Source organism: Phoxinus phoxinus (assembly GCF_949152265.1).
Source record: "Phoxinus phoxinus genome assembly, chromosome: 5".
Classification (NCBI taxonomy): Eukaryota; Metazoa; Chordata; class Actinopteri; order Cypriniformes; family Leuciscidae; genus Phoxinus; species Phoxinus phoxinus.
Genome location: NC_136880.1, coordinates 33,775,462 through 33,800,388, shown reverse-complemented (window position 1 = coordinate 33,800,388; position 24,927 = coordinate 33,775,462). Strand labels below are relative to the sequence as shown.

The window sequence follows — 24,927 nt, the reverse complement described above, 5'->3', positions numbered from 1 at the left end:
ATGATAGGGCGGAGCAAATGGCGTCACGCAGCAAACCGACCAATCGCGGACTCTGTTTTGCGGTTTCTGATTGGCTCCTAAATAGCGACACTTGTGTCCATCTCAGTCAGCTCTCCAGCCTCTGAATCACTGGCACTACCGATTCTACACGGATCTAGCTCCACAGAAACCGCGTCCCCTGCAACCACAACATAGAAATCAGATAGCTGTCTGTGTTGTTTATAAGAAAAGAACGAGATACATTAAAAGCGAACCCCTCAGAGGCAAAAAAGAGGCATCTGCGCACATCGGCAGTCGTTAGCAGACTGTGCTAGCCGCATCGCGCGACGCATTTCGCCCGCGAGACATCGGGCTTAATATCTGTGTGCATTATAACCCTCATCCACACCAGTTAAACTGAGACTGTCCAGCAGAATCGCAGCGGGGTTCGGCGGAGCTGTCCGGCTCTTGCTCGCACTGCAGGCCTGGTTGTGGGTGCGGAGAATGCTAAAGGATGAGTCAGAGGGACACACTGGTTCATCTCTTTGCTGGAGGGTGAGTAACAGTTAACGTTAGCGAGCCTGAGACAGACTGATCTATCTATCACGGCAGCTGTCAACCCGTCTCTTTGACATTTATCCGTTATAGTTGGGCTTGATTGTTTTTAAAATGTAGCATAAGATGCATGTATCGCAAAAGAACAGGTCGACCATTATAAAATGTCAGTTAGATGCTCATTCAACATTGCTGTAAATAATCTAGCTGTCTGTCAGCACGTCTTCATCATTCTACAGATGATCGGATGCTTTATTTGTGAATGCAAGGTCATGCAACAGATGCATAATCTCTTCTGGTTTTGTCACAGAATCCTCTGGAACTCTTCAGACATGGCCGTTTCATGTTTTTCAGGAAGTTCTGTTTCATTTGATGCTTTTCACTCATGTTTTTATTGCCATGCAGAATGAGATTAGAGACAGGAAAAAGTCGAGGCTGCTCGTTGAATGAATGTGAACTACTGTAGCATATTACTGTTTCCTGTAGCAAACCGGAGGCTTTGTTGTAGTCCTGTGGTTTCAACTGTCAGTTTTATGCTGGATGTGTGACAGGGATCTCTCTAGTATAAGTTAGTACGGCTATTTTTGACTCCATTCTCATTCCTGCATGACATGTCCCTGGCTCCTTTTTTGCACTCCGTGAGGCCCCTAGAAACATCATTTTCTTCTTAGTCTTTGATTTAAAGGTTGCTGCCTCGCCAATTTTCATAATCAGGAATGTAACAAGCTCATATCTCTGAAGGTCACTTGATGACGATACGAGGTCTAACAAGCTTCTAATAGCAGCGTAAAGTGCCATCTGATCATATTCTTACTATGAGATTAAATTATTTTGTTGCATATGCAAGATATAGTGTTGGTGGGAATGTTTTCAGAGTAGCTCATTCATACATTTTCGGTGGCATGTCAATATAACTAGTGATGAGTTGTATCTATAAGTATAACAGTGAGCAGTGAATAGATCACCTGTGACCTGCCACTGGAAATAACTGTGATAAACAAATCGATGGTTCTGTGAAACAGATAATTACTCAGCTGTGCAAATGAGAATCACTTTTCAGTGCATAGCAATACCAGTTTTTATAAACATCTGAGAGTTAAAATAACCCTCCATCTATGCAACTGTTCCTTTAAATGGGTTGTTGACTAATAACATTTACTTTAATGGTAAAAAAAGCATTTATTTACATTTTTTTGTGTGTTATCAGTCAATATTGGCTATTTGTCGTCAAATGCTTATTGTAATCTTTTTTTCATGTTTTAAAATTAATTTAGTTATTGTACATTTACAATACAAAAGTAAATGTACACATTGCGTCCATGAGTAACACATCACAAGTGGTTCTTGTGTGGGACATATTAGGCTAGTTTGCTCAGATGACAGTATCTGAGATCTTTTGAGTGGACTTGAGTTTCAATTTGGGTCAGGCCCTGCTTATGTGGGGCTGTTTACTTTAGTAAAGACTTTTGTTAGTTCACACCTGGGAGTTTCAACCCTTTGAACACTGCTGTGTAAACCTAAAGTGCAAACTGTTTTTTATTTTTTGCTTCTAAACTAATCATTGATCAGGGGACTTCACTTTTGTGGTCACCTTCGCATTTGCTTATTTGGTCTTGTATTTCAGAAGAAATTAAATGCCGTTACTTTCCTCTTTTCCCGAACTACTTCCCTTTTTTCAAAAACAAATCTCGTTATGCAATAGTTTTTTTTAAGTGTAGAATTCCATAAGTAACTGTGAGTAATAAAAAAATCTACTGGGATTTTTCTAATAGGCCTCTGCAGAGCTTTTTAGTAGGAGTGGCAAATGGGTTTTGCTCGTGAAGTCGGCATGATCGTTCTGTTCATCGGCCAACCAGAGAGAGAGAGTGAGTGAGAGAGCCAATGTGTAAACCTTAGCAGCAACAAACAGAGGGCTGCATATCTGGGGCAAAGTTCGCAGCTGCTCACTGTATGTGTCTTCTGAAAGGTGGCACAAAAAATAGACCTTCAGAGGTTTAGAACACACAAATTCAATTCTGAGGTCATCAGGTTTAGCTTGTCATCAACATTCAGTGCTTCCTTGTCAACTTTATGCCCACATAATAAAAGAAGAACAATGTGTTTGAGGGTTGTTTTATTAGTTTGATTGACTGGTGTCTTGTCAGACCTTTGACATTTAGTGACATAATTAAAGGTATTTTGGTGGTAGTCAGTTTTGATGCTTTTAAAAGTCAATTAGTGGAAACTCATCAACTGAGAAGTGTTTGGTGTGTATGCTATTACATGCAAGGTTTTGTTTGTGGGTCTTGTCCAGGTCTAACCTCCTGATTTTTTTTTGCATGTGGGGCCCACCTTTTTCTGCTCCCCCTAATGCACACAAGCCAATACATGTTCAACTTGACCCACATAGAGCCAAGTTTAATCATTGTGCATGTCAGCGGAAGGAAAAATGCTCGGGCACTTAAAATGCAACACACCTTTATGCCAGCAGCTTATTTTTCATTCGTCCTACTAGAGAATTGTGCCTTTTTGGATCTGGTAGTTTTTTTTCTTGACAAAAGCAAAATCGCTGTTTTCATATATAAAACGCAGCATTGGTGAGCATTTAAGGTGTCTTTCAAAAACATAAAAAAATCTTACAGACCCTAAACTTTAAAATAACAATGTATGCAGATTAATATTACTGTTTATTGATGTGTATTGTTAAATTGTGTACAAATTAAAATGGTTAAAAATATAATTCTTGCTTATGCACATTTATTAAAAAACAGTGTGGCTTGTACTTCTTGCTCTAAACATTTCAAAATAGTTTAAACATTTTATTTATTTTTCCCCAGTGGCAATTAACTAGTTATTCAGTACAAATTGTGTGAATAAAAGTGAATAATAAATCATTTTACTCTCTCTCTCTCTCTCTCTAGCTGTGGTGGCACTGTAGGTGCAATATTGACATGTCCATTGGAGGTGGTGAAGACGAGGCTGCAATCTTCTTCGGTGACTTTTTACATCTCTGAGGTTCAGCTCAGCACTGTGAATGGGGCCAGTATGGCCCGTGTGGCCCCGCCTGGGCCTCTGCACTGTCTCAAGTGAGTACTACAAAACCCAACCTGGTTTATCATGTTCCAGCACATTTAAACCAGTGTTGTGAATGTTTCAAAAACACTGCAGTAGAACATAACACTTGTTGGTACCATTTCCAACAACACTTCCAAAGCTTTTGTTTAAAGGAGCTTGACTATCAACAGTTCTAGACTTTGAGCTAGACTTTGGATTTTACTGATCTAAGTTGGGCAGTACCTGCCGATAACCAATTAATTAGCCAAAAGTTTAAAAAAAAAAGAAACTGAATCAAACCAATTGGAAATTCAAATATTTTTCTGTTAGTCTGCGTTTACATTGCTTAATGCAGTAAAATCTTAATGCATGTCAAATCTATTGCAATTTCGATAGGGAATCGTTTATATTTGGATTTCACTTCCAAAACTTTGCAGCGTGTACATGACTGTTGGCCCTCTTAGCAGCATGAAATATGAAACTTTTATTCAAATTCTAAATGGGTTATAAAGCACACAAAGAGTGCTCCCTTTTTTATAACTAAAAAGCTGTCATTCATCTCAGTTTATCACGATCTTACAAAGTTCCGTTATAATCAATGAAGCAGTTTACACCGAGTTTACACCGACTGCACAATAAATCTCTTATTTGCATCATGTCTACACTTTGTTTGTTATAATAAGAGGATTCAAGACCATGCATAACTCAGCACCGTACAAAAACTATGTTTTTTTGAGCGGTGAGTGGATTCTAAACAACTTAAATATCTCTGATTGGCCATTGCATTCAAGAGATCAACAGATATGTCTCTGTGATTGGCTACATTGCTCATTGCTGCAACATACATTGTAAATATACACCTTTGACGCTCTCCAGAGCACAAACACAAATACGCACTGGAACATTTGCCAAATATGTTTCGGCAATATGATATTTTTTTAGTTTTCACTGAGGGTGCTCTTGCTTTCGATTGAGGGTGCTTTTTTTAACCAGCGTTCTCACATCACTTGCTTTAAATATGCAACTTAGCTGGCTAACGAATCCATAGACCTGCCCAGCTAGATATATAACTAAATAGATTATAACAATCATGTCATTTAAACATTAGTTTCAGATTTTGTGTGTATTTTTGTCATATTGTTCCAATCGTTTGAAGCACTAATGTCCAAAAAATTAAGCAGTACAAAAAATGTATCAATTTAAAATATGACAACATGTTCTGTAGTGTATACATACCTTTTCGTTGTCAAAGTTTTAAATCCGCATCTGATGTTTTTCTGCTGTCAAAACAAACACCCCCAAGGTAGAAGGCACCTTTCTCAGCTGCTCCCGCAACAGATGCAAGCGGGATAAACTATTGGTGTGGATTATTGCCGATTGTTACAGAAATTGGTTATCAGTGCCAATAAATATGCAAAAGCGATATATCGTTGACATCTAATCTGTAGTGACCGTAGCGTAGAGGCAAGAAAGTCTATGAAGAGAGAAAGATGTATAATGTTTCTTAATGCCAGCAACATACCTTCCTCTGCCTTTGTTCTGCTAACATGGTTGCTGGCCTACCTATTATGTTACAAATCATTTTTACAAAAGGCTTTGTACAGTCACATTGACATATGGCTATTCAAAAAAAAAATCATATACTAAATTCACACATTTTAGAGACTTCATACATTCTGTTTCTATTATGTGGCTCTTTGAGAGTAGTCTTTATGAGTGTTCTACGAGCCACATTTGCTAGTATTTTGCTAGTCTGGCAAAATGTTTTCTGGGTGTAGCCTTGCTGTCTTTTCCAGGATTAGAATCACTTTTTTGGCCTCTGGCAAGCATTGGTATACAGGCCTATTGTATTACTGTAGAATCAGAGGGAAAAAAGATTGAAAAGTAGGTCAGAAGAAAATGAGTCGCAGATGCTGTTTAAAAAAAAAAAAAAAAAACATTTGAAAGAAAAATTCTAGAAAAGTCTGAACATGTCTTGTCCAATTCCAAGCAAAACATTGACTTTCCATCTAGTTTGTAAAATGCTGGTCAGCACGACCCCATCTCTGGATTTGTTGAATGCAACCTCTTTTTAGTTGATCTGAATTATACATTTCAGAGGCCTATTTGACTGCTGTCTGTATAGCTAAAACCGTCACGTATACAATTAAACACAACAGACAGCACTGATTAAGGTACAGCTTGGCATTGGTTCTCCCAATTACCTACTTCATCTCAAACCCTTTAGTTGGTCTGGATAACTTATTAAAGATGGTGCAGCAAGTGTTGAATGTTATTGCAACAACATGTTACATTGTTAAATCTTCCATTATTAACACAGTTACATATACTGTTCTAACTTTCTCTATTTTTCTCAGGTTAATACTGGAGAAAGAAGGTCCTCGCTCACTCTTTAGGGGCCTGGGGCCCAACTTGGTGGGAGTGGCTCCATCCAGGTATGACCGTATGCAAAAACACAAATGCTATAGAGTGCAACAGTTGTCGCCCACTTTTTCAGCGGCCCTGATTCTGGAAGTGTTTTTCCCATTCATTATTCCCATTTAAAAAAAAAAAAAAGTATCTGTTAAAGAGTTTTAAACCATGAACAAAAACGACTAGCTATAAGGTAAATCACAACATTACTGATGCAGTGTGTAGCTTTTTATTCAAACAAGACGTATGAGTTCATTTGGTGTGATTTGCTTATTGTGATTCTCTGATTGGTGGAGATTTCGTTGCAGAATCACAGTAAATGTGGCTTTTCACCTGTAATTCCACATGAATTTAAAAAAAATATGTTTAAATAATGTGGTCTGATGGCTTAGACAAAAGCATGTAACAACCTCGGAGCTCACAGTAAGTCTGTCTTTATAAGTTATCGTTCAAAATCAATTTCCCTATAGGGAAAATTAATGGGATTTTTACTTCTGAAACTCAACTGGTTTGTTTTGTGTGTGTGAATTTTGCATCTGCCTATTAATCTTGATATGCTTAAAGGGATCTTTGTTTTGTAAGAAACCTTAATACTAAAGTGTGATACTATAGATTTACGGATATCTGAGTTTACAAGCAAGCATTTCCTTCAGAAAATATTAGCTGTAACTCAATTTCTGTCACAAACATATACGTTTAATTTTGGATTTGTGTTCCTCACTGTTTCCTGTTGGGGTTGCTTTATTTCCTTATTGCAGTCAAGATGGAAGAGAGAGAAAAAAGTTCCCCATCAAACTGTTACATAATAGCCTGATGGTCATGTCTCACGCTCTAATCTCAGTGTATCATCATCAGGGGAGCATGTCACTGTCTTATTACAGACTAAACTGGCTATGGGTCCTCTTTTGTTTCACCGCTTACTTCTGGATCGTTTTCACCGACCGTACCAGTACTGTACAGTTCAGTACAGTACGATTCGGGACGGTAAACCCTTATCCGGCTTGCGTTTCCACCGCTAGCAGTAACCTGACTTGATAGGCATGGTGTATGCCGGAAAGTAGCGATCAACGTCATTCTCGCACAAATAATAAAGAGACACAGTAAACAACAATTATACACAGGATATGCACCTCCTGGGTCGGCCATGGTACATTGCTGCCCGCCAACATTGGGTTGCAACCGTATTGTTTCAACTGTATATAAAAAAATGGCACCTCTTGTGTTGTCATTCCCCTTGTAGCATGTGTACGTGACAATTCTCTGTCAACCAATCAACATTCTGCAGTGAGTTTAGCTCCACCCTTTAGGCATCAGACTACTGTGCTAGGTACCCCAACGGAAGGGTCCCAAAAAAGTGGTACGGTTCGGTATTTTGGTACCATTCACAACAATTGAAACGGAAACTATTGCATACTGTACTGTACCGTATCACTCGGTGGAAACGAGCTTGTATCTCAACTGTAGTTTGTGTAGTGAGTGGATTCCAAAATCTATAGACTCATTTTGCGCCGCTAGCTGGTTGCAAAACAAAGTGAAAACTGGAGGCGGCCAATACTATTATTACTATTATTGAATGTCATCTTGTTGTGTTGTCAGGTTCTAGAATCGATGGAGTACAGCTCCAATTAAAAATTTTATCGCATTATGTTTTCTAAATTATTGTGAATCATCTATGATTGTTGTTTTTATTGATTGTGACTAACGTTAGACTTTTTGTAGAACGTGGCAAGAAAGGGTAATCAAATACATTGTTAAAAAATGTATTTGCTGTATCTAGATTTTTTATTTCTAGAAAATATTCACGTAATTAAAATTGCACTGTAATGTCATTCTTTACATTGTCGTCTTCTGGCCTTGGCGCTGGCTAGGCAGAACTTCGGATCGTACCACAAGTCTTGTAGGTCTACGTGATCATTTAGCACATAGTTATAGGCATCTAAAGATGTATATGCCCTCAGTTTCTCTTTGCGCTCGGTTTCTCTGCGATCGGGTAGGTGTAGATGTCAGGCTTCTCAACCAGAGGGAAGTTAATCCTGTCAGATCGTCCATCCATTGACTTAGCGTGTACGGGTCGGCCAATCTGGTTGTGTCCGTTAAAATTAACTTTTGGAAATAACACTGGCCCTGGACAGTGAGTGACCTTGCACATTAAGATAAAAAGCGGATTTTCTAAATAAAAAACAAGCTAACAAAACTTGCAAACTAACGTTAATGAAGCGGCCAGAGGGATCATTCTGCAACCAACTAAGCTCTGCCCACAAAAAAAGTCATCATGTTTACTAACTGAAAAGGGGTCTAATAGCACTTAGGCGACTAGATCTGTTCCAAAACCTAGTGAGCTGCCTATGGACTCAACCTTTTACTGTAGTAAAACTCACTAAGTTTTAGAAAATAGCTACTATATTTAGTATTGTCTATGAAAGTGATTGCATTATCTGCTCTGTATGAGTGTATCGACTCATTACCTCCAGTGAATATTCCCTCTCTCCTGTATGAATCAGTTTGTTCATTGACTGTGGTGCGTCATCATTATGCTACAGACTAGCTGCTCTCATGCCCTCATTCACTTGAGCTTCATGTGCATGTCTGTGCAGTTTAATCTCATTTATATTGGTATGTGGGTGATGGTGTTGCGACTAAACCACTTAAAATATCTGTATTGCAGTGTTTGCAACCTTTTCATGCTGTAGGAGATATGTGATGAGCGTGTTTCTCCCCATCTGTGCATGTGTTTCTCAGCATTCCTGTCCTGTGTGTCCTCTGCCATCACAGCTGGAATGGCTGCCTCGTGACCATTTGCGTTACATAAAGATTAAATGCACACGTAGGTAGAAATAACTTGGTTGGCTTGGTATGTGCTTCTATTCACGTACTGACATTAGCTATACACTTTAAGATTGTAAACCATAATTAATTTCAGCTTTTTGATCCGAAATCCAGTTTGAAGTTATGTAATATCCTCCTGTGAAGGTCACGTTATTTCATTCAGATGGCCAAATTAAGCCATGCACCAAACTACAGCATCATAACACGCACAGGATTGGCAGATGTTAAGACTGGGATCTGATTGGCTGTCATTCAAATGGAAAAGAGCACTGATTGGCTGTATTTTTGAAGAGGCGGGAAGAAGCATGTGTTATAAGCATTTCATCAGGAAACAAATGGCTGCTTAGCTTGTTGGCAGGTCACTTAGTGATGCCTTAAAATGTACTGTTGTTGTTGTGTGTGTGTGTGTGTGTGTGTCTGAGAGAATTATGTAACCTAGATTAAAGCAAAGGAAAAAACCTTCCCACAGTGGAAGGCTTAAATCCTACATCGGAAATTTTCATTTGAATAATCCTGTATTTTCAGCATTTGCCCTGTCTAAGAAAATAAATCTGGTAGCTAATACAGGACATGTGATCTGATGAGCATGGCATACCTCTGGCATATCAGTCATCATTGCAGAGTAGAGCGCTATAGAGTTGTTTTGTTTTGTTTAAAGCTGTGATGACATATTGACATTATCACCCTAAAGGCACGGGTATACTTAATTTTTCGTGTTCCACCGTGTCGAGTGGAACGGGTTCGACACATGCGCAGTACAATTGCTTTTTTATACCCTATCAGACATCATAGGGAAGCACTGAGTCGTGTCATTTACAAGACATTCGCTCTGAAGGATAGAAGAAGAAAAGTAGCAGAACTGCCACTGCATGCTAGAACCAAAACAAAAGCGATGGAGAAGGAAATGCAACCCTGTTTTACTGTTTTGTATCACTCTTTCCCCACTCTTCTTTGACCACTGCACAGTACATGCCACATAGTGGACTCCTCTGTCTCAACATTCACCTCGCGAACGCGCTGTTGTACGCGCACCGTCTGCGCAGATGTCCGCGGACCCTCCCGATGATGAAAATTACGTCATATGGACAGTGTGCAGACAACACTTCGCAAAAATATTCATGTGAAAAACATAACTAAAAATATTTCTTCTTTAAAGAAAGAAAGAAAGATTTTGTCCCTTCCACTTCTAATAAACACTGACATATTGAAATACTCAAAAGCAATTTATGTTGTTCATTTCTGTTTTGTCCACAGAGCAATATATTTTGCTGCCTACTCCACAGCCAAAGAGAAGCTGAACAATGTGTTTGATCCCGACTCCACACAGGTGCACATGCTGTCCGCTGGTTTAGCAGGTAAGAGTCCCAGCAACATCTTTCATGTAGATTAATTTTTTTTGACTTAAGTTTGCATTGGCTCTTTTTTGTTTGTTTTTCACACACTGAACTAAACTAATACTCACCTTTTAGTGTGCACAAACAAGAGAATGCATCATTTGGGTTTTTATAACCGATGTTTGTCAGTCGCTTTTGATTTTAGCAATTACAGCCTTATTACGATAAAATGTTTTATCCTAGTTGACCATCTAGTACAAATGGGGAAATTTAGACATGGTATTTGCCTCGTGGTTTGGGTTACCTTTTTCAAGGTATGACAGCATCTAGACCGAAAGCACAATTAAAGACTTTCAGGATCAAAATACTCAATTTAAAGCAGACATATTTTAAGCTTCTTTTTTTTCCCAAGCTAAAAAAAATGAAAGCAAATCATTTTGAAAATACTTGTTCTCTCTTTGTCTACTCTAAGGGTGCTTTCACACTGGCAGTTTAGTTCGGGACGGGGCATGGTTCGCATGAAAAATCGCTAATGTGAACACTGTCATGTGCCGTGGTTCGAGTGAATGTGAAAGCAACAGGAACTTGGGTTCGCACTTGTTCAGGAAGTAAAGTAACCAGCGAATGCGTTTTTAGCTGATTATGATGCATTTAGTTAAATAAAACACATGTAAGGGATGATAGTGTTGATGATTTACCTTAGATGCGAACGAGAGTGAGCATGTAGTGTATACGCGCAGAGCGCCAGGCTACAAGTTAATGGAAATCCATTGTCTCCTCAAAAGAGTCCGTTTGCAAGTCTTATGCGACACACACACACACACACACACAGTAAACCTGTGTTGTTCACTCAGCTGCGCATAATAGCTCCAAGTGAATAAACACAATATATTGACCTGTGATCTGTTTTCTATCATGCGCCGTGTATGTTTGCGATGACTTAAGATGCACACAAACGCACCAGGGTTCGATAGAATCAATTCGAGTGTGAAACCAGACCAGCGCTGCGGGGGGGCGCCGGGAACAATCACGCTCGGGCTCGGGCCGCCGCAAGCGAGCCCAGTGTGAAAGCACCCTTAGTCTTAGTCTCAGTTTGATCAATTAAAATATTATTTTACAGAATGTAAGCAACACAGAAAGAAAATAGGACATCTAGAATTGAAAATTTTATGTGGAAAAATAATAAATAGTATTTTTAAAGCATTTCTAAAACACATAGGCTAACTTTCAAGCATGTTATATCTACTTGAAAGCTTGTTAGCAATATTGCAAAAGAAGATCCTCAAAGTTTGGATTGTGCTTTCCTTTCCCAGTTTCTTTTTTTTTCCTTTTTTTGTTTTCTTCTACCTTTTGAGGGCTGGAGGACATAAGTCATTACATGCCAGTGTGCTACTAAAAAGTCTGGCTTCACACGCTCTCTGTGCTGTGTGTAGTAGCGGCCGCTAGCAGGGCGCTACGCTAACATGTAGAGTGCCATGCGCGGTGGGCAGCGGTCCTCGCGACTGACACGGGCGGGATCGGGACGCCTCAGGTAGTCACGTCTCTACTCACCGGTATGATCATGATTCTCCTAATGATAATGATGATTAATAAATGATAATGATGGTTATTTAATTTAATGTAGCCACTGTAGCTGGCTTGCAGTTCTTTTCTTTTTTTTCTTTTTTTTTAACTTCCTTGTGATTATACAGTTTTGACACATGGCCCCCTTGCCAGCCTGTAACCCCCTAAAAAGGTAAATTCAGTAAAAAACGACTTGCACTTCTTTTCTTTTTTTTTGTCATTTAATTTCAATACTGAATGCTAACCTTGTCATTCGATTGCAGTATGTAGGCTATGCATTATTTTACAAGACAGTTTCACAACGTAAACATTCCTAGCATGTTCTGTCTGTTCGTTGTTGATAAGAGGGGCCACACGGCTTGACAAACTCCACAGATAGCCTTTGCATTACAAAAGTGGTTAAATATAGATCCCTGAAGGCCTGCGATGGAAAATTGGCATCCAATAAGGGAGAAGCCAATGAAATATTCATTACATGTGCCGCTCTGTTCTCATAAGCATAGGTGACTGTTTTTTTCCTCTCTTAATTGCTCTTTGTATTGGCATCAGTTTACAGTTGCCTCCAGCTCAGTTCTTCTTGCAACCTGATGCATGTCACTTATGGCCCGCACATGGTTCATCATTGTGGTTAGGTTATGACTGAGTCATATAGAGCCAGGCAAAGTCATGGTGTGATTAAACATTTTAAAAGTCACAGCAAGGCCTCTAAAATCAACAGCTTCAGACTGTTAAAAAAGTTAAATGCAGAGGATTCCAAAGTCTGCATTGAAAGTGAATCTAGTTTGAACCTGAACTTTTAAAATTTAGAAATCATGTTAAACCAGTATATTACAAATACACTATTGTAATATATATATATATATATATATATATATATATATATATATATATATATATATATATATATATATATATTAATACTGCAAATATTGAGTAAGGGTGCAATAAATTTATAAAAAGTGACAGAATAGGTTTTAATGTCTTACAAAATATTTATCCAAGAATCCAGATTTTTTTGTTATCATGGTTTCCAAACAAATATGAAGAACATTATTAATAATAAATTATTGAGCTCCAAATGAGCATATTAGAATATCTGAAGGATCATGTGACACTGAAGAATTCAGCTTTGGCATCATAGGAATACATTTAGTTAAAATATATTAAAATAGAAAACATTTCCTATTTCAAAAACATGAAAAAAATAGCACTTTCCCCAAATGTTTAAACGATAATTTTTAACCTTAATCAAATAAACATGTGACATTGAGTATTTCACCTGCTTTCTAGTAAACAACATATTTTTTTGCTTCCTTTGAATCACAAGATGAAATGTGTTACATTTTCAGTTTAAAGTTTCACTCAAATTGTTATCCTAATAGTTTAATTTGTAATAATTAGAATTTTCATTAGTTATATAATTATATAACATATATATTAGACCGTATTATATAATCATATATTTTTATTGTTGAAAAAATAAATGTAAAAAATCCCACTCTATATGAACCAACATATTCAGTATTATTTTTTTGCGGAAGTAGTATTTTCCAAATAGCAGAACCACAATGTAATCTTTCAGAAATTGCGTCCGGCAATGATTTTGCCAGCAGGAATGACAAGGTTAGCATTGGACTTTTACATGCACTGCCTACTGACCCTCCTTAAAGTTATTGTTTACATAAACTTTGATCCTAGTTTGATTTTGTAGCTGTTTATATGACCCAGCATTGATAATGCTCATATATGGTCAAGATAAATAGTGTTACTGCAGCAGGATCAACTCTGTTCTGTACTTTTACATTTTAAAATGAACAACACTGGTATAATGATGTCCTTTAAAACTCAAAAATTCTCTCTCTCTCTCTCTCTCTCTCTCTCTCTCTCTCTCTCTCTCTCTCTCTCTCTCTATCTCTCTCTCTATCTCTCTATCTCTCTATATATATCTCTCTCTCTCTCTCTCTAATCATCTTTCTCTGTCTCTCTATCCATAAAAAAGGAAAGGAAAAAATAAAAGCACTCTCTTAATTGTTTAAATAAGTGGTGGGCGGGATGAAATGGTCATTGTTTGATGTAATTGGTGTGCGGGGCTGGGATGGGTTTATTTTGATGGTTCCACTCCCTCATGGGTTTGACTTGGCTCTGAGGGGCATGTGGACTGCTGCTTGTGACTGTGGTACAGAAAAGCCTGTGTCTATTTTAGGCCTTTACTGTAGCTTTCACCCTGCGTGAGGGTCTGTGAGCCAGCCTGCTCTGCCCCCCATATCTGCAGGCTTCGTCCTGCAGCTGTGAGGAGAGGAGCTTTGCCCCTCCCCTGTGAGTACTCGTCAGAGACACACTCTCTCTCTCTTACTCTCTTGTACCGATCTGTCATCCCCCCCTCCCCTTCACCAGTCAGTTGCCTTAGGCCTCTTACCCTCTCTAGAGCTTCTTCTCTAGCTCAATAGACTTCTTTTGGTTTGTTTAGCCAAACACTGATGTTTTACACTGTACTGTTAGAAATGCACATGAATACCTTCATCTTCAATTGCCATTGTCTTATGCTCTCTTTCGTTTTTTTTTTTTTTTTTTGGGGGGATATTTTTTGCACCCACAACACCAAGCACATGCTTTGTGCTTCAGTTGAACAGATAAACTAATTGTTCCAACTTCCCACCAACATCAGGCAGAATATTTTGCTGTTGCTTTAAATGCTGATAATGCAAGCACACTTAAATCTTTTAAGATGCACGTAGCCTTAATTTGCAAACACATTTAATTGGCAAACAGGAATACATTTGGACATTGACTACGTTTACATGCACCCTCATAAATGTGATTCTAATGGGATTTTGTCAATGTTGCGAATAAACTTCACCTCATGTAAACACAATACTTTGATCAAACTAATGCGAGATTAACTCATAATCGTGGTAACCATGATTGCTTTAAACTATGTGGCGTACGCCGATGTTAATCGCAATAAGCAGGCATTTAAACACCTTAATTGCATTATCACCGCTCTGACCAAAGTGTGCATGTGCACGGATGACGTGTGTTGTTCACACAACTTCATGAATGAGCTCCATGACATTATTCTGACGTTTTTCCTCCACTCTGAATCGAATCGGTGCAGAGAATGCGACGACAACGTAGGCAACCCCAGTTACAGAAGCATTGCTATGTTCATCACGGTCCCCAATAATATACAATACGTCCATAGAAATGTGTTTTACATTTGACGCAAGTAGATTAAAACCGTGGCCAGTAACGTGAGTTCATAATTTGTGCAATGCATTGGGGTATGTGAAGAATGGCAGTAAAAATAACCACACTTCTTGGCGAATAATCAGAATAATGGGAATTGCATGTGAACGGGAGTGAATAGATTTGCTCGTGTCATGTAAACATCTTACTGCGATTAAGTTCTTAATCTGATTATTGTAAAAAAAAAAAAAAAAATTTAATCGCATTATTGGTGCACATGTAAACGTAGTCACTGTTGTGCTAATCTCGTTTACTAAGATTTTGTCATATCACACAATCTTGCCGGCATAGTACTCGCATGGCATGCCTTTCAACTACATCACAGCGGTGGTATAATTCACTGCCCATGCTGTGAAAAACAGTCATTTACCTAACGTAAATAACAGTTTTTGTCAATTGGCTGCAGTTATGTAACTGGATAGTGTTTTTCTTTATTTAAGACTCTTTTCTCAAGATGTTTATCTCATTTAGCTTCCACTCGATCCATAAATTAGTTTAATTCTGTGAGGATAGGGCTAAATATTCAAGAAGTAAAGCTACATTAGTTTTAGAGTCCTGTTCTAGATGAAAAACTGCTTAATGCTTTAGCTAAAAGGCCATATTTACTGCTGTGGCCACTTTAAGATGTGCTTATGGCTCTTTTACCTAAAATATTAAATAAGTGCCTAGTGGATCTGCAATGGTTTTCCTGACATTAGATAGTAATCACTGTTAATGATGCTGGGCATTCTTGAGGGGGAACTTTTAGTCCATTATCACGATGCTGGTGTGTGAGATTGGTGTGACATGTCCTGATATGCTGAAACAAGAGGCTAACAAGATTAATATTCTGCATTTTAAACCGAAAAAATCAGGCCATAAGCATATTTTACAGAGGTCCACAGCACTTGTCTGAAGTGTTGAGTTTCTTTAGGGAAAGTTTGTTGTTTTAGAGACATTAGACCTGCTGAGAGTGCTCTGAGTTGCTTTGACAATATCACTTCCAAGCCTAATCTGGAACACCTCTTTTTCCCAGGGTTCACTGCCATCACAGTAACCAACCCGATCTGGCTTATAAAGACTCGATTGCAGCTTGATGCCAGGTAAGTAATACTATTCGTTCAAAAAGTTTGGAGTTGGTAAGACGTTTTTGAAAGAAGTCTTTTATGCTCGCCAAGGCTGCATTCTTTAATCAAAAATATATGTTTAGTAGAATTTTATATACGTATATGTTAATGATTATAGTTGTCTTTACTTTCATTTGATCAATTTAATGCATCCTTGCTGAATAGAAGTATTAATGTTTTTTGGGAGGGGATTTTTATCCTTTGAACAGCAAGCATGCTATGCTAAGCATGCTAGCTCTGTTTACTCTTCAAGAAGAATTTCTAGCGAGCATGCTTGTTTTCTTGCATTTTTGCATTTCAGAACGTCACCCATTGAAACAGATATTTTAGGGGACATTAAAGTAAGAAATATTATAAGCAGATTTCTGACATTTATCAAATGTTTTTCTTTCTTTAGGAACCGTGGAGAACGGCGCATGAGTGCATTTGAGTGCGTCCGGCGTGTCTATCGGTCAGATGGGTTACGGGGATTCTACAGGGGCATGTCCGCTTCTTATGCTGGCATATCAGAGACTGTCATCCACTTTGTCATCTATGAAAGCATTAAACGGAAACTAATTGAGTCCAAGGCCAACGCTAACATGGATGACGAAGATGAATCTGTAAAAGACGCTTCAGACTTTGTTGGAATGATGCTGGCTGCTGCCACATCCAAGACCTGTGCCACTTCAATTGCATATCCTCATGGTGAGTGCTGATTTATTTACTTTTTTGTTCTTGATGGTTATGTTAATATTTGTTACATTTATGGGTTTGGAGTTCGCATGTTAAGTTAGGGGCCGTTTACATGACAACGTCTTCAACTAAAAGCGAAATACTTTCAGTGTTGGGGTAGTTACTCAAAAAAAGTAACTAGTTACTAGTTACTAGTTACTTCTGTAAATTGTAATGAGATTACTTTACTAGTTACTGCATTTGAAAAGTAACTTCACTACTTATTACTTTACTTTCCCGTTTCTTAATTTACCGTGTAGATACATGGACAAACATCATAGCCCTATCATCATTTAGCCTGCATGTCCGCATAGTGTTTATAAATGTAGCCGATAAAAATGGCATGTAAAACCATATAAAATAACAATATCCCTGTCTGCACAAAGAAATATGCCTCACTGTAAAATCTACAAACAACAGGATTATGTCCGTGGTGGTAGACACATGATCAGGGCTGGACAGAGATAAACATTATATTTTATTTTGACGGAAACTGCAAAACTGAAACTTTCTTCTCCATCTGTATTTTGGCCATAGACCGTATATAAGAGATTTTGACAGATACACTGACACTGCACGCTCGCTCAAACAAAGGGGGAGGCATTTAAAGATGTGATTGGGCCAGTCCAGTGTCAATCAAGAAAATAACCAATGGGCCAATCTACGTGTTTCATGGGCCGGTCTGTCAGAAAAAAACTAACGCTAACTTTTTTTAACCAATGCATTACACCGGCACTTACCCAGCGCCGCCAATTAAGCAAAACAAAACGAATGGGCCGCCGATGTACGAGTTTTATGAGCCGTTAAGACAAACGAACAAAAAAGTTTTAGATGCATCGGATCGGCCCAAAAAGCCGTGAATCTCCCGGTAGTCCCGATGGCCAGTACTTGCCTGCCAGGGCATAGAGTGAATTTCTGGCAAATATTTGTGTCCTTTCGAGCAATAAACTGAAAGTAATGTGAATATCGCCACTGGCCGAAACTCGCGTCTCCGTCTCCATCTCCATTCCTCTCTGTCCTTCGCACCAGCAGCTACGTCACTCAAATCGATCTCTATGGCAACGGTGCCCAGGCAAGCACACACACACAGGCGTGCACGCACCACTTCGACAGATCAGAGCTTTACACACATGAAAACACGGCTTGGGTAACGCAGGAAAGCGCGTTCCTATAGTCTAGTAAAGTAGTATAGTTACTGATATTTTTAGTGTAATGCGTTACTTTACTTCGTTACCCAAAAAAGTAATATCGTTACTGTAATCCGTTATTTTGTAACTCGTTACCCCCAACACTGAATACTTTGTATGCGTTTTTGGAGAGGGGGTAAAATCTTTGCGTGGCAGGGGGAGCTGCCACTCGACCAGTCACGGAAATATGCGCCTGCCACTGCGTTATATGCGCCGGCCACTCGACCAGTCACGGAAATATGCGCCGGCCACTCGATCAGATGCGCCTGCCACCCGAACTTACACAATATGTAAGGTTTTTTTTAACCAAATGCAGCAAGTTTCAGCCATGTCAGCCACTACCAGCCACACGATCTTTCACTGTTTACATCTTTCAGACACTCCTATTGATACACAAGAGCACACAGACAGTGCAATACAGATCTTATTTACCTAGCCTATTTCTCATATTATGTGATTTTTTTATTCGCTCTTTTTACCCATATATGGGAGTGCGCTCGTGGCTGTAAGCGTTGCCAGCCACTACCAGCCACACGATCTCTCACCGTTTATATCTTTCAGATTCTCCTATTGATATGCGAGAGCACACAGACAGTGCAATACAGATCTTATTTACCTATTTCTCATCTTATCTGATTTTTTTATTCGCTCTTTTTACCCGTATAGGCTATGGGAGTGCGCTCGTGGCTGTAAGCGTCGCCAGCCACTACCAGCCACTACCAGCCACACGATCTCTCTCCGTTTACATCTTTCAGACTCTCCTATTGATATGCGAGAGCACACAGACAGTGCAATACAGATATTATTTACCTATTTCTCATTTTATCTGATTTTTTTATTCGCTCTTTTTACTCGTATATGGGAGTGCGCTCGTGGCTGTAAGCGTCGCCAGCCACTACCAGCCACACAATCTCTCACTGTTTACATCTTTCAGACTCTCCTATTGATACACGATAGCACACAGACAGTGCAATCCTGCTCGTATTTACCCTTTTCTCATCTTATCTTATATTTTTATTAGCTATTTTGACCTGTAATGTAGCGCGTCTTGTGGCGCGCCAGCCACTATCTCTCACTGTTGCAGCTGCCTGATATACTCAGATAGACATTCTGAAGAATGATTGACCACTCCATTAAGTTTTGTTTTGTATAAAGCCCTTTTTAAAGTAAAATTCGTTTTGTATAAATTGTATATTAATTTTAATCAATGTTTGATCAAACAATTCCCTGGCTGGATTTAATAAATAAGAAGCGAATAAGAAAATAGCCTATAAAATCGTGGCATATGGTTTCTGTGCGATCACTTGCATTGTATGTTCCTCACAATGCAAGCTAGAAATGTCTAGCCTACTTTTGAACGAAACATTTTAAAACGAAAAGAAATAGGCTATTCTCATATTATCTGTATTATCTGGAAGATCTGTATTGCACTGTCTGTGTGCTCTCGCGTGTCTGAAAGATGTAAACGTGAGAGATCGTGTGGCTGCAGTGGCTGGCGACGCTATAGCCACGAGCGCGCTCCCATACGGTTAATAATAATAATAATATATTTTATTTGTAAAGCACTTTTCATAGTTAAAAACAATCCCAAAGTGCTAGAGTATAAACAAAGTTTAAAAACCGAGTAGTTTCCACGGGTAGTTAAGAGCGAATAAAAAAATCAGATAAGATGAGAAATAGGTAAATAATATCTGTATTGCACTGTCTGTGTGCTGTCGCGTATCAATAGGAGAGTCTGAAAGATGTAAACGGAGAGAGATCGTGTGGCTGGTAGTGGCTGGTAGTGGCTGGCGACGCTTACAGCCACGACCGCGCTCCCATATACGGGTAAAAAGAGCGAATAAAAAAATCAGATAAGATGAGAAATAGGTAAATAAGATCTGTATTGCACTGTCTGTGTGCTCTCGCATATCAATAGGAGAGTCTGAAAGATGTAAACGGAGAGAGATCGTGTGGCTGGTAGTGGCTGGTAGTGGCTGGCGACGCTTACAGCCACGAGCGCACTCCCATATACGAGTAAAAAGAGCGAATAAAAAAAATCAGATAAAATGAGAAATAGGTAAATAATATCTGTATTGCGCTGTCTGTGTGCTCTCGCGTATCAATAGGAGAGTCTGAAAGATGTAAACGGAGAGAGATCGTGTGGCTGGTAGTGGCTGGCGACGCTTACAGCCACGAGCGCACTCCCATAGCCTATACGGATAAAAAGAGCGAATAAAAAAATCAGATAAGATGAGAAATAGGTAAATAAGATCTGTATTGCGCTGTCTGTGTGCTCTCGCGTATCAATAGGAGAGTCTGAAAGATGTAAACAGTGAGAGATCGTGTGGCTGGTAGTGGCTGGCGACGCTTACAGCCACGACCGCGCTCCCATATACGAGTAAAAAGAGCGAATAAAAAAATCAGATAAAATGAGAAATAGGTAAATAATATCTGTATTGCGCTGTCTGTGTGCTCTCGCGTATCAATAGGAGAGTCTGAAAGATGTAAACGGAGAGAGATCGTGTGGCTGGTAGTGGCTGGCGACGCTTACAGCCACGAGCGCACTCCCATAGCCTATACGGGTAAAAAGAGCGAATAAAAAAATCAGATAAGATGAGAAATAGGTAAATAAGATCTGTATTGCACTGTCTGTGTGCTCTCGCATATCAATAGGAGAATCTGAAAGATATAAACGGTGAGAGATCGTGTGGCTGGTAGTGGCTGGCAACGCTTACAGCCACGAGCGCACTCCCATATATGGGTAAAAAGCGAATAAAAAAATCACATAATATGAGAAATAGGCTAGGTAAATAAGATCTGTATTGCACTGTCTGTGTGCTCTTGTGTATCAATAGGAGTGTCTGAAAGATGTAAACAGTGAAAGATCGTGTGGCTGGTAGTGGCTGACATGGCTGAAACTTGCTGCATTTGGTTAAAAAAAACCTTACATATTGTGTAAGTTCGGGTGGCAGGCGCATCTGATCGAGTGGCCGGCGCATATTTCCGTGACTGGTCGAGTGGCCGGCGCATATAACGCAGTGGCAGGCGCATATTTCCGTGACTGGTCGAGTGGCAGCTCCCCCTGCCACGCATATTTCCGTGACTGGTCGAGTGGCAGCTCCCCCTGCCACGCAAAGATTTTACCTCTACACCGTTTTTGCTAAAATTGGCATTACAGTGAATATTTCTGGCTTTGTGAAGATGGACGGATTCACCCAGACGACAAAGTAATAATACTGTATTATCAAGATTAACATCCTTAGAATGAAAATCGGACAATAAAATTATAGATTATGTAATTTGTGTCTATAGGCATGTACGTTTGGCTCAAGTGCGCTGTGGTTAAAGAATGCATTTGTGCGAATCACAAAGTGACATAGCCAACTACTGTCTGGCATGCATAATATAGCGTTATCAGTCGTTTTCGTGGATCCATGTGACCTGGGATCGTTTTGATAACGTTGTCATCTGTACAAAGAAAGAAACGTTTCCGTTTTTTAGCACATAGTTGTCGTGTAAACGTACCCTTAGTTTGTTGGCATTTGGTTAATTCTTTAACAGTCATTTTGACCCTCAATCCATTAAATCCTTGAAATCCTGACTTGCGACCTATTTTCAAAGATAAGCCTACCTTCAATCTCCATCAGTCCATTTTTTTCTCGTTCATTTTCTTTTTTCGATTTAAAATGTAGCAATTAAAAGGCACTGGAAAATGTTGTCATGTAATGAATAACTTAAGACCAGGGACTTTCCCCCCATTTAAACTAGAACCGTATTTTCTTAAATAAATGTATACATTTTTCACGTAGATTTTTCGCTTAATTTATTTGTATATTATAACTTACTATATGTTTGTGATGTAATTTAGAATGAAGTAGTTTATTTTATAAAAATGCAGAAATAAAAGCACTTTTTTGTAGTATCAGACTTTTGAACTCCACTGTATGTCATCTTCCTAAGTTTTTTTTTCCTCTGACAAATAACTGTTTGGTCTTTCTCTTTCTCCCATGACAGAGGTTATTCGTACCAGACTACGTGAGGAGGGCAGCAAGTATCGTTCGTTCTTCCAAACTCTAAATATGGTGTTCCGGGAGGAGGGTTACAGAGCACTGTACCGAGGCCTCACCACTCATCTGGTCCGACAGATCCCTAACACTGCTATTATGATGTGCACCTATGAGCTGGTGGTCTACCTGCTCAATGGTTAACAGATGGAGAGAGACCAGGAAAGAGAGGGAGAGAGAGAGAGAGAGAGACGAACAGGGTGAGAAAGCGAAAGCTAGATGGAGACCAAGAGAGTGATTGTCCCTGGCTTTTACACCAAAGGAAGCAGAACAAATCCTAGAAACGCATTGTTAACCCGGACCCCCAAAGGGGGCTGTAGTCTCCGAGAACAAGAAGGTTTTGAGCCTGTCGGACTGGAGAGCGTTTCAAAAAAGAAAGATCGATGGTGAACAGACACGCTAAAGCAGTCTGTCCATTTGAAATGTTTTAAGAGAAGTCCGTTTTGAAAGGACAATCAGAGAGGGGAATGCTTGAAGAAAACGCAAAAGCCTGAATTGGCAGAATTCCTTCACATTCAAGGGGAAAAAATCATCCTTTCACAGCCGTTTCATTGCAAAAATCATTTTATCTGAGCCATTTCTTTATAAAAAAGAAAAACAAGCCTGTCAAGATCTGAAGTGACTGAAGGTCTTTGAAGGAAAGTAAAAAAATAGCACAAGAAAGAGTTTTCAGATGTGGCACAATAGCACTACTATAAAGGATGTTTTTCTTTTTTAGATCACCATTTCGTAAAGATGATGCTTTGCCTTTCAAGCATTCTCCTCTAGATGTCACCTTCCACTCTTTCCAAACTTGCCAGGCAGATGGTTGTCCACGCACAAGAGTCCATTTGCTGTCGTTAAATTGACGGTCACGTGACACGCGGCCCTTCATGTGCTTCAAACTGAAGTGTTTCTTCGTTAGGTTCATGTTAAGTTTAACCATACTTACTTTGTGTGTGTTTTCAATGATCATACCGTTGTCCTAATATCAGTATAGTATATGCTCTGGGTGGTATTTTTGAATTGGGAGATGTTGTCCTGCTTGCATCGCTGGGCCTTTTTTTAACAGAGATGGAGCGTTCTCAAATTTATCAGCACGGTTCACTGCTGCAAAACCTCTACTTGAATCCCAGGTGTCGGCGAGAGCCAGAGATAAATTCGCCGAAGGCTAAATGGTAGTGGCTAATGCTAACCCTGAGCATGTTGCCTACAAACAACATGCCACGTTGTGACGACATTATTCGTCGTAAGGCAATAGTCATTTTTCCACGTGGGAATACAAGCTGCAGAATTGTGTCCCACTCTCTGGATTCCTCTAACAGTGGCTTCTAACTGAGCGTATAATATATGCACTTTGTGGCCTGTCTGGGCTTGCGCAAACTTTTTTTTTTTCTTTTCTGTTTTGGACAATTTTAATCTTGTATTGTAAAACATAGTATTACTATGTAAGCAAGACAGTGTTTTGCTGAACAATTCCCTTTGGAAGTTATTGTACAGTTCAGTGTACTAAACTTTAGTGAAGGATATTCTTGTATGTGTATATACTGTATGTATGCATATCAAATATCCAGTGTTCATAACTTAAGTCCTCTGATTATGCAGTAGTATTATTTGAATGACTGCATTTGTTTGATAGATCTATCACAAAAGGATATTGTGAAACTCGTTTTGTTGAATGTTTTTTCTTTTTACATTTTATATATATATAATAACTTTTTTTTTTTTATCACTCCTCATTCTGGCCCTGGACTCGTTGCTTGAAATGGAGTCACAAATTTTTTTTTTTTCAAGTGTTTTCATCTCGCTTGTTTTGTTTACATTACTGTTGTATGTACTTTCACACCCTCATGATATGAAGGAACTTAAACTGTCCATGTTAGTGGTTTAGACGTTATCCACATAATTTCCAGACAGTTCTTTACCAGTACGTGGGCTTAAAAGTATAATTTAAGGTAATTATATTAAGCCTCATGTTGGTTGATCCCTTAAAGAGCCTCTAGGGTTTCTGTAAGTATCTTAATAACAGTAGCATCTTAGAAACAGTATTTGTTTTTCTAACAGCAAAAACATGGTTTTGGTTCCATCATTCATAATCAGAAGTGAAGTGTGTTTTCATACATTTCAGTGTCTTTTCTGTCCAGTTCAAGTCCATTTTCAAGCCATCATCAATATGTGTAATGCTGCTGATGAAGCCCTGGAGTTCTGTAATGATCATCACCACACATTTATTATACACACAACATCATCCAATATTATGCAGTTAGCGCTGGACTCTCGTCACAGCTAATAATCTCAGCGATTGCGCTAATTGGTTAACAAGAAGCATTTGTTTTCGGAAAAACAAATGTTTTTTCAGGCGTGATGTTTTAGTGTAATTAGAATAGTTAGACTATCGTTGATGGATAAGTAAAATAGTTGTGTTGTATCTAAAGATGTAATGCCCTTGTGTTAGAAAGTGATCAAACATCCATGTATGATGCTTTAAGTTTGCATTTAACAAATGCTCTTGTAACTTCACAGTCTCATAGAGACTTTAATGGCATTACAAAGAGATTCAAAAAGGCATTTTTAAAACGTGATGTCGGAATATTCAGTTGTCAGTTTTGGACTGAATGGACAGATGTGAACATACTATTAACTGAGCCTAACCGATTGACAAATATTGAACACGACACTCTAGATTAATCATTTCAAACTTCATTTCACATTTAATGGCATATTTGGCAAATTCGTGTATGGTGTCTGTATTGCGCAGTCTAACATGACCAACACTAACAAATTGTATGTCAACGCCTGTTGTTTCATTTGTTTTCCTTTTTTTTTTCTTTTTCTTTTTTTTTTTAAGTCTAGTTTTTATGGTAAAGGTGGCCTATTCTTTGCTGGTTATGTGATTTATCATACCTCTTTTTTTGTACAAACAGTCAATAAAAACAATGCAAAACCC

The 24,927-nt window shown here is 38.9% G+C and overlaps 1 protein-coding gene across 1 annotated transcript; it reads left to right on the top strand.

Annotated features, from left to right (window-relative positions):
• On the top strand, nt 1–24,927 carry slc25a36a (solute carrier family 25 member 36a). Its single transcript, XM_079611669.1, has 7 exons — nt 1–534; nt 3,435–3,599; nt 5,925–6,002; nt 10,060–10,160; nt 15,964–16,030; nt 16,452–16,741; nt 21,952–24,927. Exons 1-7 carry the CDS (start codon nt 494–496, stop codon nt 22,143–22,145), a joined length of 936 nt encoding a protein of 311 aa, XP_079467795.1. The 5' UTR covers nt 1–493; the 3' UTR covers nt 22,146–24,927.